Source organism: Mixophyes fleayi, chromosome 9 (genome assembly GCF_038048845.1).
Source record: "Mixophyes fleayi isolate aMixFle1 chromosome 9, aMixFle1.hap1, whole genome shotgun sequence".
NCBI lineage: Eukaryota > Metazoa > Chordata > Amphibia > Anura > Limnodynastidae > Mixophyes > Mixophyes fleayi.
Genome location: NC_134410.1, coordinates 119,526,929 through 119,540,529, shown reverse-complemented (window position 1 = coordinate 119,540,529; position 13,601 = coordinate 119,526,929). Strand labels below are relative to the sequence as shown.

Sequence of the window (13,601 nt, the reverse complement as noted above, 5' to 3'; positions counted from 1 at the left end):
ATGCCGTGTACATTTATGTCAACGTTTCGGGATCTTACCAGCAATGAAGACAGAATACGTGAGTTGGTATTCGTACTAGCATCATCATGGTATATTTCTAAGGGGCCACGGAATTCGCTGTCCTGTACTATCAACAAAATATAACCAGCACCATATAGAAATAAACAAGGGGCAAGATAAACTGTAGGATCTATAAAACCAGTATAAGAAGAGACAATAGACAAAGCTGCTACATCAGAAGACCCAACGAAAACTAAGGAAACCTGATAAAGAGGATGGGGAGATGGGAAGTAGAGAGGACCAAGCTTGTGAGACCTAACATTCAGGAGAGGCATGGAAGCGAACGGAGATGGTTGGGGTGGAAGGGGCAGGTGCAGCGGGAGGAGAGCGGATGTGGCACGTAAGTGTGAAAAGGTGAGCTTTGAGGGAGCGCTTGATGGATTGGAGGTTAGAGGCAGGAAGTGTGAGGTGCTAGGAGGAGAGAGACAAGGGTTGTGGTCCGGAGGGAATGGGGAACCAGTGGAGGGCTTTGTAGAGAATGGGGAATGGCGGGAGAGGAGGCCACTTTCAGACGTGTAAAAGGCAGACCAGAGAGGAGATTGCAATAATGGAAGTGGGAGATGACAAGAACATGGACGATGGTATATTACCTGTATAAACAGCTGGGAAAGATATGCTTATCTTTGGCATGGATGAAGTCTGTCCTAATAGATATTGTTATCTGATGACAAGTGACAAAGAGTGACAAACATAAGGATATATCTTGCACTTGTTCATACACTAAGGCTCGGTACAAACTGAACAATTTTCTGACCGACGTGTTATCTCAAGCGATTATACCTACAACTGAAGGTCCGATCAGTCTGACGATTCATCCGTACACACACACACGATTTACCTTCAGATCTGTGCTCTTCATCTGGTCTTCTAGTCCGGAGAATGACAGCATAATATTCATTCATTCATTCATTATTGTCACATTGTCACACTGATTAAGACGCCTTGTTATAACTATCCACATGTCCTAAGGAATGTCGTTAGCTTCTGTTACTCTGAAACTAAACATTCAGTCTCAGAACGACCAAATGAATTATTCCTTCTACAGCGCTCTCTACATTTATTTACCGTGAGATTCATCACTAGCATCGGCTGAAAAGAGCCCGATACTGTAAACTCTATGGAGATCGTGAGCATGAGGGCATACACACTACATGATCGTGATTGGTTGGAAAATATTAAACAGTACGACCAACCAAATTGTGCTTCAGTTTTCTAAACACTACTTGAAGAATTACATTTAGGGTTAGATTTTTCAAACCTTCTAAAGAGGACATGCGGAGGTGTTACCCATAGCAACCAATCAGATTATAGCTCTCATTTTCTAGAAAGTGCTAGAAACATGACAGCTAGGATCTGATTGGTTGCTCTGGGTAACATCTCCACTTTTCCTTTTTAGACGGTGTGATAAATCTACCCCTAAGGGGGGGAATTCAATTGACCGCATTGTTTGTGAGAACAACGCAGCCCGCGCACTATTACCGTTAACCGTTACTACGGTAATAGTGCGCATTATTACCGTTAGTACGAACAACGCAGTCAATTGAATTCCCCCTTAAGAATCTGATTGGTTGCTATGGTTACATCACCTTTTTATTGTACAGCAGTTTTCATAAATGTCCCCCAAGGTATATCTGTCCTAAATGAAAAATAAGCCACTTTGTTTTCCCACAAGATACATTGTACTCTTATGTTAATGCAGAAGAAATTTGCATTAAAACCTGTTTTGACTCATAATCCTTCCTTGATGACCATAGACAGCTGCATTATCTGCCAGCTTGGTAGTTTCCACCAGGTTCTAAACAATTCAACCAAAATCACATTCCAGTTAGTGTCTTGAGATCCTTCAAAATCTCTTTTTATTCTTTATATTCTCATATTACTACATTATATTAATGTTCGCAAATCTGGGTGATCCCAAAAATCAGTAAAGAAACACCTCAGATTGACCCCTCCGCTAGCTACGGATGGCGCGCTCCCATAACCAGTTCTTTGCATCAGTGGGTACATCTTGGAAGAGAGTGATGCAATTAGCAGAAATCATTGAAAACCTCTTTGTTAAGCTGCGGGGGTTGCTTGAGATCTTTAGAAGGGATTAGAAGGGTGTCAGTGGTTTGTATATATGCAGAGCCAGTTAATCCTCCAATGATCGGCCACACGCTCCTCACTTGCGCTTAATGAGAGGACATATTCTTCCGTGCCGTCGCTAATGATAGCAGAGTCTGTGCATGTGAAATTTCTACCTCATCAATATTAGGATTAAATGATATGCACTCATTGACATAAAGCTGGTTTATCTACTGTATAAAGGTATTAGGCAAGGATTTGTTGCTGAAATACGTTTCCCAGGATTCCCGTTTAGATCCTCCCCATCTCTCGTTTACAGGACGCAATAAACCTGTAATGAGTTTTTTGTTAAAACTGCACAATAATTGTAAAAAAAATCCTTTTGCTTTTGTCTGTTTGGCTAATTTTATGACTGAACAAAGCCTACATATTTTCTTCTGAAATAACTACAAGCCTCCAGAGCACAAATCCCAGCCAAAGGAGCAACTGGGTAATATTTTCAAAATGGCCGCCAGCGAACAAAATCAACAGAGAACAGAGGAAACTGAGCGAATCTGAGAAATTCCCTGTTGAATGACATAAATATATTATTACAGCAAAAAATATGAGGTAAATCAATGTTTTAACATAACTTTCAAAACAATAGAGATCCCAAGGAAAAGGTATTGACGTGACAACCGAAGAGAGACTTCTGAGGCTGTGGCTCTGGTTCGACTAGGCCTGTGGTAGTCTGCTTTCTTTCTGTTAAATTGGTTTGGCGACGCTGTGTAGCGAGGACCCCCTGGTACAGGCACGTCTGTTTTGACATGACACATCAAAGGTGTGCACTAGACACCAGCCCTGCCTGCAAACAGCGGGAAACACCTTTGGAAGGAAACATACTCAAAGCCACAAATTTGCACTCCAGCAGCTAGAGGTTCTGACACACACCACCCACCGGGACGTGATGACTGACGACAGTCCCTGCTCTTTCCTTATTCCTCCTCTCTCCTCACGGTTATGTATTTTTTTTCTTGTCGTCCCAACCCCCCCCCCCCCCCTCTTTTTATTTTCTTACAAAGACACTATACGAACAGATGGTCTGGTGCAAGTTCTCATCTTGCAGTATATATTTTATTTATTTATTTGTTGTGCTTTTCTCTAGGAAATCCCAGACGCGCTGTGGGCCAGACTCATCCAGGAGCGACTGTCAAAAGTGGACTGTGTGAAACGAGTAAGCAGATTTCATAGAGTCGGGAGGGGGTGAGAGGAGCTGACTGAGGTATATACAGAATTCCGGGAGGGGGGGCGGAGAGGAACTGTTTAGGAGACGGCTTGTTTACTTGGCATCTAAGGATGCCAGATAATACGGTAGTCAAAATATACAAAAGTAAACTTCCAACAGGATATTTTTATCAGCTGGCAGAGTGACACGTATATGAAAATGTTTCAGATTGGAAGTGTTTGAAATGGCTCGGCCAGGCTTTTATACCAGGCAAACAAAAATACTTCATCTTGGAGGTGGCTTCTAGCAGTTGTGTTCATGGCATTTTAATGAAGTCCCTTCCGCTATGGGGGCTTAAGTACGCCAGAAGTAAGGTACAATGACGGGTACGCAAACCACTATATTAAACAGATACGGTAACTTGCAATGAAGGCTGTTCCACAGCATCCTGACCTTCTATACATAAATGAGGGTTAATTAATCAATACATTACACAACAAATGAAAAAACTTTAATATATATATATATATATATATATATATATATATACACATTGTATATTACAGGCAATGTTTTAATCTTTGCCATATTTACTAGAAAGTTATACCCTTCAAACCCCAATGATGGACCACGCTCAATGTTGGCCAGGATATATGTTTTCGCTGATGCACAAAAGTAGGCAGACTCTCACATATATGCACATATATGGATAGATGTGCAGCACGGTGGCTCAGTGGTTAGCACTTCTGTCTCACAGCACTGGGTTCATGAGTTCAATTCCCATACCAATCTCTTGTAAGGGCCCCTATGTCTCGCCAAGCGGACACATAGCACCGGGCTCTTTAACAGTCACACTCTTTGCTACTCTTTTAGTTACACCCTTGATGGATGTAATTTTATGTTTACATTTTGCTGTTTGTAAATGACGCTAAAAGCTAACAATGGAACAGCTCCCCCTTGTGTCAAGAGTATTATAGACAGTGGCAGAATGCATTTTAGACTGATCACAGCCAGGGAGATGTTCTAGGGTTCCCCAGCTGGCTAGCAGAGCATGCTGGACCTTGTAGTGTCACAGCAGTGGAGTAAACGTTGCCTAAGCTTGTTCCAGGGAAGATGAATCTCCACTCCTTTGTGAGATTGAGCTAGTGATACTTTGCTGATTGCAAACAACAGGCAATTAGAGCTACCAGGACAAAAGCTTATGCAGGGGATGAAACATTGTATAACATACGGCACAAGGGACGAACTGTTCTACAAAGGAATAAAATCTGGTCTTGTAAATAACTGTTCTCTCCCTGTGACAGTGGAGTTAGTGCAATGACGTCTCTGCCCTGTGCACTTGGGTCTGACTCTGTGTCTGCCAGAAGAGTTCTCTGTAATTTGGTTTGATTCATTGGGGTCTGTGGAGAGTGGGTGACATTGGGATCTGTGCATTGTGGCTGCCAATAGGGTCTGCGCATTGTGGCTGCCAGTAGGGTCTGTGCAGTGGGGATCATGTGAGGCTGACAATGAGGTTTGTGCCATGTCCAGAACAGGTCAGACCAACCTGTGGGTCTCCAGGTGTTTTTGAAACTACAAGTCCCAGTATGCCTTGCTGGTTATCTGCTGGCAGGGCATGCTGGGGCTTGTAGTTTCACAACACCCGGAGAGCCACAGGTTGGCCAGGCCTGGCCTAGAAGATGAATTAAAGAATCGGTTTGTGCACTGTAGTTTGTGTAATGGGATCTGTGCATTGTAGCTATGAATTGGATCTGAGCAATGTAGCTATCAATAGGATCTGTCCAATGTAGCAATCAATGGGATCTGTGCAATATAGCTATCAATGGGATCTGTGCAATGTAGCTGTCAATGGGATCTGTGCAATGTAGCTGTCAATGGGATCTGTGCAATGTAGCTGTCAATGGGATCTGTGCAATATAACTATCAATGTGATCTTTGTAATGTAATTATCAATGGGATCTGTGCAATGTAGTTATCAATGGGATCTGTGCAATGTAGCTGTCAATGGGATCTGTGCAATGTAGCTATCAATATGATATGTCAAATATAACTATCAATTGGATCTCTGCAATGTCACTATCAATGTGATCTGTGCAATATAACAATGTGATCTGTGCAATGTAGCTATCAACATGATCTGTGCAATGTAGCTATCAATGTGGTCTGTGCATTGTGACTCGCAATTACACATGACAGCACTATCATGAATACACTGTAATATGCAGATAATGATACATAAGAATGGCAGATTGCTCAAAGACCGACAAACCCATTTATACAAACACTATTACACTTACCAATAAACACAGACTTGACGCACTTTATAGAAATAGACAGCTGCATATAATCACACAGACATTCAACAATAGACTCACTTCTTTGCAGAACCGTTTAACCTTTTCATCAACAATTTCACACCAGGCACCAACCGCGTGTGAACAGAATTAAAAATACATAAATTAAACAGCAGCCTGTACCGCAAAATCAAAGGAATCGATTCCTAGCAAGTGAACTCCCCCCCCTTTAATAAAGTCCATATCCTCACTGGCTCTGAGCAGCAACGTGGGCAGCTCTCCGCACAGGAAGAGGGCGCAGTGCTGGGCACAGGCTCTATTATCAGAAGAGGAGAGGATGATGAAAGCTTGCATATGCTAATTGCAGAGCACAGGCAAGATCAAAGACTGAACAAGCAGAGCTTTGTTGATGGCCTGGGGCAGGTGGCACAGATATAAAGCCGACCGAGCTCCGAGAGCAGCAGAATGTCAACGTCAACACACCGACTGCGCTTTCTAGCACGTATGCTCCGCGTTACGAACCATTAGTTATGTCACCTGAGACTTTCTATTACGGCGTTCAGTGTTAAACATTCCAATCTACAAGCTAAATTGTTCCTCACACAAGTCAGAGTTTTCTGATTCCCAGGACAGAGGTTACACTGTGCCCAGACTGGTATGGCGAGATTAGAAACACCCGTTGCTTTGTCAACATACCCGAGACACGGCGGCCAACCGTGTACAGCAAGAATAACTGACATGCTTGGCTTTGCCGTCGTACATTTCTCTTTCAAGTGCTGTATGAATATTTCATTTTCGCTGTTTTGTAGTGTGAATCACGCACACTTTATACAGGTCTTTTTTACTCAGTAGATTGATATCTGGAACGCGTCAAAAAAAGGAACAACTTTACTGCCAATATTAAAAGTTCCACCACAATGCGTATGTTATACTTTATTATTTAAAAAGTTGGTTGACTTTGAGCTGTAAACAAAACAGAAAGGTAGAAATGCCCTATTAGTTACACAGGAAGAGGACAAATTCTTTTTTCACGACTAACATCCCTTCTAAATCTGACTCCTCCCTCCTATTTGCATAAAGTCTTAGGGGTATATTTACTAAAACTTAAAAAAAAGGAAAAGTAGAGGCGTTTCCCATAGCAACCAATCAGAGTCTTGCCAGCATTTATTTAGTACCTTCTAGAGAATGATAGCTAGAATCTGATTGGTTGCTATGGGCAACACCTCCATGTTTCCTTTATAAAAGCTTTAGTAAATTTGTAAACAGGTTTTTTTTTTGTCTGGAGTCCTACTGACCGTACTGGGGGATATGATATAACGGCATTAGGGGTGTGACTTAGTCTGAAGGCCAGAATATGCTTTTCTTTGTACTTGGCCCAATGAAATAATAATGTTTTGAGGTTAGAGTGCCTTTAAGTAGCATTCAGTTAGGTAATGTTATTTCTTGGCCTGAAAGGTCCAGGAAAGCCTCCAAAAATATGTCTTATTCAACCCCTTGTCACTATAAATACACACCTCCCAATGTTTAGGATTTGCGATAGAGTGCGAGAAGGGGGCTTTGTCACACTACAGGGGGGCCCAGCCAATCATATTGGTGGTGTGCCATATCTCCGTTGGCATGCCTAGCCCTTTTCCCATAAATACACCCCGTCAATAAAGCACGCACCTGCCACCGGTACTAGTGGCATTGAAGGGACATCACATAGTGGGACACATCTCCCAACTGTCCCTGAGTCAGGACTAAAGTTGTGATACGCGGGACAGTCCCCTCAAATCGGGAGGCTGGGAGGTATGTCAGTACAGACCTATCCCCTTTCCCTTGTTGTACTTGGTGTCATTAAGCAACTGGTAGAGAAGCTAGACAAGTGTGCACTCACATTCTTGGATGTCCAGCAAACAATGTTAGCCCAACAAAGAAACAACAGGGGGAAAGGGGGCCAAGTGTATATATGGTAAATAATAATATTTTTGTAGAGTTTTCAAGCCATTTAAAGGGGATCTCTAACTTCAGAGAATTCTGTTTATACACTTGTTTTTGTTTTTTTCTGTATAGTTATTAGGTTGGCCATAGACAACGATTTTCACCTTTTAGAAACATTATAGCATTCTTAGACTTTTGCCAGCTCTTCAGTTTTTCGTCCCCATTTCTAATTGTATTATGAATAAATTTAGAAATCTACATCTGGCTGTATTTAATCTGTTGTCACCCAAACACGCTTTGATCGTCTTACATTTTGATTGAAAATGGCACACAACAGTCTTAGGCTGGGTACACACTACAGAAAATGTCTCCTGATGCGATATAGTAACGATTTTACCAACGACTGAAAATAAAAAAGTCCCGATCAGCATGTCTATTTACAACATTTACCGTCAGATCTGTGCTCTTCATCTGTCATAACCATTGGCTGAAAAGATGGTGACTCTGCACTCCAGAGAGATCTATGGACACTGCTGGTGCTGAGTGCAGACACACTGCAGAATTGGAACAACATCGTTCCATCGTTGAACGAGATTTTTAGTTAGGTTTAAAAATCAAACGATACGATAATCGTTAATCGCTGGAGCATACGTACTAATGTGATATCGGGCCGAACGGTTCTTTATCGTGTGATTGGCCCAATAATCTTTTTAAAACACTGTAGTGTGTACCCAGCCTTATAAAGAGTGTTCTTTATGTAAATAGCTAGTCATAGATACGACAACATATCTTCTGTATAGCTTATAGATGATGTAGTATTGTATTAAGTGCACAGATTTGAGTTTATCTGTAGTCATATAGTCATATGTGGGCAGCACAGTGGCTCAGTGGTTAGCACTTCTGCCTCACACTACTGGGGTCATGAGTTCAGTTCCCGTTCATGGCCTTATCTGTGTGGAGTTTGTATGTTCTCCCTGTGTTTGTGTGGGTTTCCTCCGGGTGCTCCGGTTTCCTCCCACGCTCTAAAAACATACTGGTAGGTTAATTGGCTGCTATCAAAATTGACCCTAGTCTCCTTCTCTGTCAGTCTGTGTGTGTGTTAGGGACTTTAGACTGTAAGCTCCAATGGGACAGTGACTGATGTGAGTGAGTTCTCTGTACAGCGCTGCGGAATTAGTGGCGCTATATAAATAAATGGCGATGATGATAGTGATGAAAATAGGCCAGTGTGCCTGGATGATATAAAGTCCTGATGGCAGAGTTCCCCTGCAACCGACAGTAGGTAGTTATTAAGCATGTATTTCATTGTATGCTATCATCACTTTTTCAGCTCAGTTCCATCCAGCACTGACACAGTTAAACTTTATACGTTGGTTTTTTTTTTTCCACCCAGCAGTCGTAATCTCTTGTAATCAGCATGTTGTGATCCAGAACTAAAAAACCTGGACAGGAAGAAATAAATGAGGAAAGGGATTAGTTGCGCTCCACTGCCGAAACTCCTATGCTGTAATCAATAATGCAGCTCCTCCCTTTGAACTTACACGGTAGAATTAAGGCTTTTGCAATGCAAAATGCTGCACTTCAATTATTTGTGACCGCTGAGCGCCTCTCACTGCTCCGTCAGCCTGAGATGTTTTTAATATTTTTTTTTATTGGTACAGTAATCCATAATAATAATTTTAGGCCTTATTTTTTATGCAACACCACCGCTCAGTCCTGTTTTATATATAACACACGTTTATTATTTCATAAAAGGACTGAAAATTAGCTCATAGAAAACTATACTGGACCTGCCGTGGTCTCATAACAATTTCAGAATAAGTAGTACATGTAAATTACCTATTTATAATAGTGGATGTTAGTTTTAGAAATTATTCTTTAGTTACTTTGATTTTTATGCTGTCTATAACCAATGCTAGTGACAGTTTTAAGACAATTGCTCAATTCAATTGCTTGTCTGCCATGGGAATTATGTTACCCTCCCTAGAGCCTTGGCTGAAGCAGCCAAACTAGCCCTATTCCTAATCTTCACAGCATCTTAACCCTAACCTTAACCCCTCCCTTGTAGCCCAACACCAACCTCCCCCTCAGCCGAAACCTAAGCACTCGCTCCCCTGGCTAACCCTCTTCTAGCTACCTCGTACCAGGTCCAACAGAAGGAGCCTCTGTAGTAGTACAAGCAGCAGTGGCTCTCGGCTCACAAGCAGTTGTACTAGTTCATCATGGAATTGTCTCCTAGATCAATTGCTTGCAGGTTCACATTCAGTTGTCACCAGGGAAAATTTGTATTGCAAGCAATTGTCTCAATACTGCTAATGGCATTGTGTGCATATGGAGGAGACAGATTCAGCTGGCATTCATGGTACTTAAAAAGAAAGAAGGCCTCCTCCACTTTTGAGTAGAGCATGTTCTACCTCACCATCGCCGTCATCAGTTTATATCCTAGGATACTGCTTCTTATAGACTTGGCTCAGTTCTGCACCATATGCAGATTCAAGTGCTTTTGAATAATAATAGAAGCAAAAGAAAACGCGTGATGTCACAAACGGTACATGGACTGCAGAGCGCATTTCTGCACATTCCTTATTGATCCTTACTGTTTGTGTCTTATATGACCGCACATAAGCTATATCTTTCCCTGACACCCAGACTACAGAGCCGCTTATATTCAATACAATCCCGTGCTTGGGATGGAGAATACAGAGAGTGGAACAGCCAAAGGGTGAGGACTATGGATGTGCAACAGCGCAGTTATTCTTGTTGATGAAACAGGGAACCTTTTTATAAGAAAATGAATTTAGCCGGAGTTCTCCTTTAAATTTCCTCTTTGCAGTTGAAATGCTTAAGCCTCCGTGATTGGCTTGCAGTCTCCCTGTGATTATAATTGGGCTATACAGGCAAGCATTACCCAAAATATTTGGCTCTATCAGCCCCCCTCTACCCTCTCTAAAATATGTGGGGTGTGGTTTTTCCTGTTTGAGATGGATAAGGGAGAAACACATATATATACAGCTGCGTGTGAAGCTCACAGCCAATATATATATATATTTTTTATAAAGTTGTATTTTCTCAAGAACCAATTTCGGTAAATTTCCTACAAGGTGAGTAGGCGTCAAACAGTTTAACTGTCAATCATGCTCGATAACATCCCATAATATCCCATCTATCTTTTAGCTATTTTGCTTGACAGCCTTTTCTCCCCGAACCATTCATGTTATTGAGAATTCTCAGTCACACCCAGCACCTTTAAACTGTCATTGGGATTTCCAAGCAGACTCGGATATCTTTATACCTACAGCAAAGCGACACGGAAGAAAATCTGCAAACAGTAAAGAAAAGGAAAACACAATAAGTTTTTTTTTCGGGTAGGATTTCAGTTTGTCCAATTTGTGCTGTTAGGGCGCCCAACACCCCCCCTCCCCTCCTGTTTGTAGACTGTAAAATGAGAAAATATTGGGATAATATGCTGGCCGGGGGCTGGCAGCTGTGTGTTTTATTTCTCCATACTGTGTCGTTGCATTGGCATTAATTGCTCCGTTCCCATGGCTGACGGTGGAAGGGCAGAATTGCTTTGCCATTTTTTTGACACTCCCAGGTTTAAAGATGTCAAAAGCAGCCTCAGAGGAGAGTATTTTTTATTGATCAACAGGCCTGCCGAGACTGGCTGCAGAGTGTTAAATCTCATCTAAATGTGCTGAGGCGTACAGGAGCGCAGACCGCCAGGTATTATGGCGCAGCAAGAACAACTTATTGCAAGCATTGTGTTAGAAACCAGGTCTAAGCAGGCAGAGCTGATGACTTGTCTCCCCACCGGGGCTCGTACGGACTGGCTAATGTCCCACTGAATCCCGAGCACCGTACCCCCCTCTCCACCAGAGACAACTTGGAGAGAGGGCCTGGGGAGGAATCTGACTCTTCCAGTTGCTCATTTGAAAGAATAAACAACCTTCAGTATAGCTGGATGGTGGGAGTGAATTACAGCTCTTTTTCCGTCTTTGTGCTATGTGTACGATATAATGCAGCAGTTACCTTGTCAAGGCGGGATGTAAACGATTTATATGGTATCTTAACCATTAAAATACTGCTGAGACTGGTGTTGATTTATCATTCCCTCCCTCTGCAGTTTGTACCGCATGTAGCTGAGTGTTATACTTCAAGATCCCTGAGATGCGTTTTTAGGTTTTACAACTATCCCCGGTTTTTCGGCACATGTCTGGTTTCTAGACAACTGTCCTTGGAAATGGTTACTACTAAATATTGTCAAATTCACAGTGGCACTTCTCTTGTTCTGTACCAAGCATGTAATTCCCAGCATTTGTTCTTATTCTTTCTGTACGGTCAACTGCTTTATCCCAAAGGGGGGTGGACGTCGTCATACGGATCTGGCCAACTAAAGTGTCACTCCGAAGCAGTGCCCCCCACTCCCAGGGTTTCTAACTTTGGCAGGTGGAGGATAGGGGTGTCTTCCATAGCTCCTCAAACTAGGAGAATGGCTGTGGGCAGGTCTGCCAAGAGGAATGCAGGGTCCCGGAACAACAACTTCATGGGGCCCCCCTTATAGTTGAGCACAGCAAAAAAAAATGCGCCGCCGCTGTGAGTGGTCATACAATTGGGGGCGTGGCTGTGCATCATTGGGGCGTGTGTAGCAGGAGAAAAGCGCTAGGCTACCCTCCTACAGAAAAAACCTGCATTGCTGTGTACACCATTGGCAGAAGTGTGAAGTGCCCACTTGCCGGAGCGTGACATATGTTTCTGTGTGAGCAATGTCACTGAGCAATGTCACTGGAGAATGGAGAGTGACAAGAACACTGCTACACCTGTTTCTGGGTGAGCAATGTCACTGGAGACTGGAGAGTGACAAGAACACTGCTACCCCTGTTTCTGTGTGAGCAATGTCACTGGAGAGTGGAGAGTGACAAGAACACTGCTACCCCTGTTTCTGGGTGAGCAATTTCACTGAGCAATGTCACTGGAGAGTGGAGAGTGACAAGAACACTGCTACCCCTGTTTCTGTGTGAGCAATGTCACTGAGCAATGTCACTGGAGAGTGGAGAGTGACAAGAACACTGCTACCCCTGTTTCTGTGTTAGCAATGTCACTGGAGACTGAAGAGTGACAAGAACACTGCTACCCCTGTTTCTGTGTTAGCAATGTCACTGGAGAATGGAGAGTGACAAGAACACTGCTACCCCTGTTTCTGTGTTAGCAATGTCACTGGAGAATGGAGAGTGACAAGAACACTGCTACCCCTGTTTCTGTGTTAGCAATGTCACTGGAGACTGGAGAGTGACAAGAACACTGCTACCCCTGTTTCTGGGTGAGCAATGTCACTGGAGACTGGAGAGTGACAAGAACACTGCTACCCCTGTTTCTGTGTGAGCAATGTCACTGAGCAATGTCACTGGAGAGTGGAGAGTGACAAGAACACTGCTACCCCTGTTTCTGTGTTAGCAATGTCACTGGAGAGTGGAGAGTGACAAGAACACTGCTACCCCTGTTTCTGTGTTAGCAATGTCACTGGAGAGTGGAGAGTGACAAGAACACTGCTACCCCTGTTTCTGTGTTAGCAATGTCACTGGAGACTGGAGAGTGACAAGAACACTGCTACCCCTGTTTCTGTGTGAGCAATGTCACTGGAGACTGGAGAGTGACAAGAACACTGCTACCCCTGTTTCTGTGTGAGCAATGTCACTGAGCAATGTCACTGGAGAGTGGAGAGTGACAAGAACACTGCTACCCCTGTTTCTGTGTGAGCAATGTCACTGAGCAATGTCACTGGAGACTGGAGAGTGACAAGAACACTGCTACCCCTGTTTCTGTGTGAGCAATGTCACTGAGCAATGTCACTGGAGAGTGACAAGAACACTGCTACCCCTGTTTATGTATGAGCAATAGCGCTGGATCTCCTGGGGAGGGAGGTACTTATGGAATCCAAAACCTGTGAAATACGACAATGCAACAATAACATTTTGCCCCGTTTGAGATCCTAGGACGTGCGAAAGTAACGAGCCTGCTCGCAAGCCTACTCGGATCCCCTAAGTTCGGGTGGGCTCGGTTTT

The 13,601-nt window shown here is 43.1% G+C and overlaps 1 protein-coding gene across 7 annotated transcripts in view; it reads left to right on the top strand.

The window, feature by feature from the left end:
* AK8 (adenylate kinase 8) overlaps positions 1-13,601 on the top strand; it is a 187,380-nt gene that overhangs the window by 124,953 nt on the left and 48,826 nt on the right. For 6 of the 7 annotated variants that reach the window (XM_075185309.1, XM_075185307.1, XM_075185306.1 and 3 more), the window contains one exon: positions 3,269-3,337. The exons of the other annotated variant lie outside the window; for it this stretch is intronic. In XM_075185309.1, the coding sequence (XP_075041410.1) occupies positions 3,269-3,337 (69 nt within the window). The remainder of the gene's footprint in view (positions 1-3,268; positions 3,338-13,601) is intronic. 7 annotated transcript variants of the gene reach the window in all.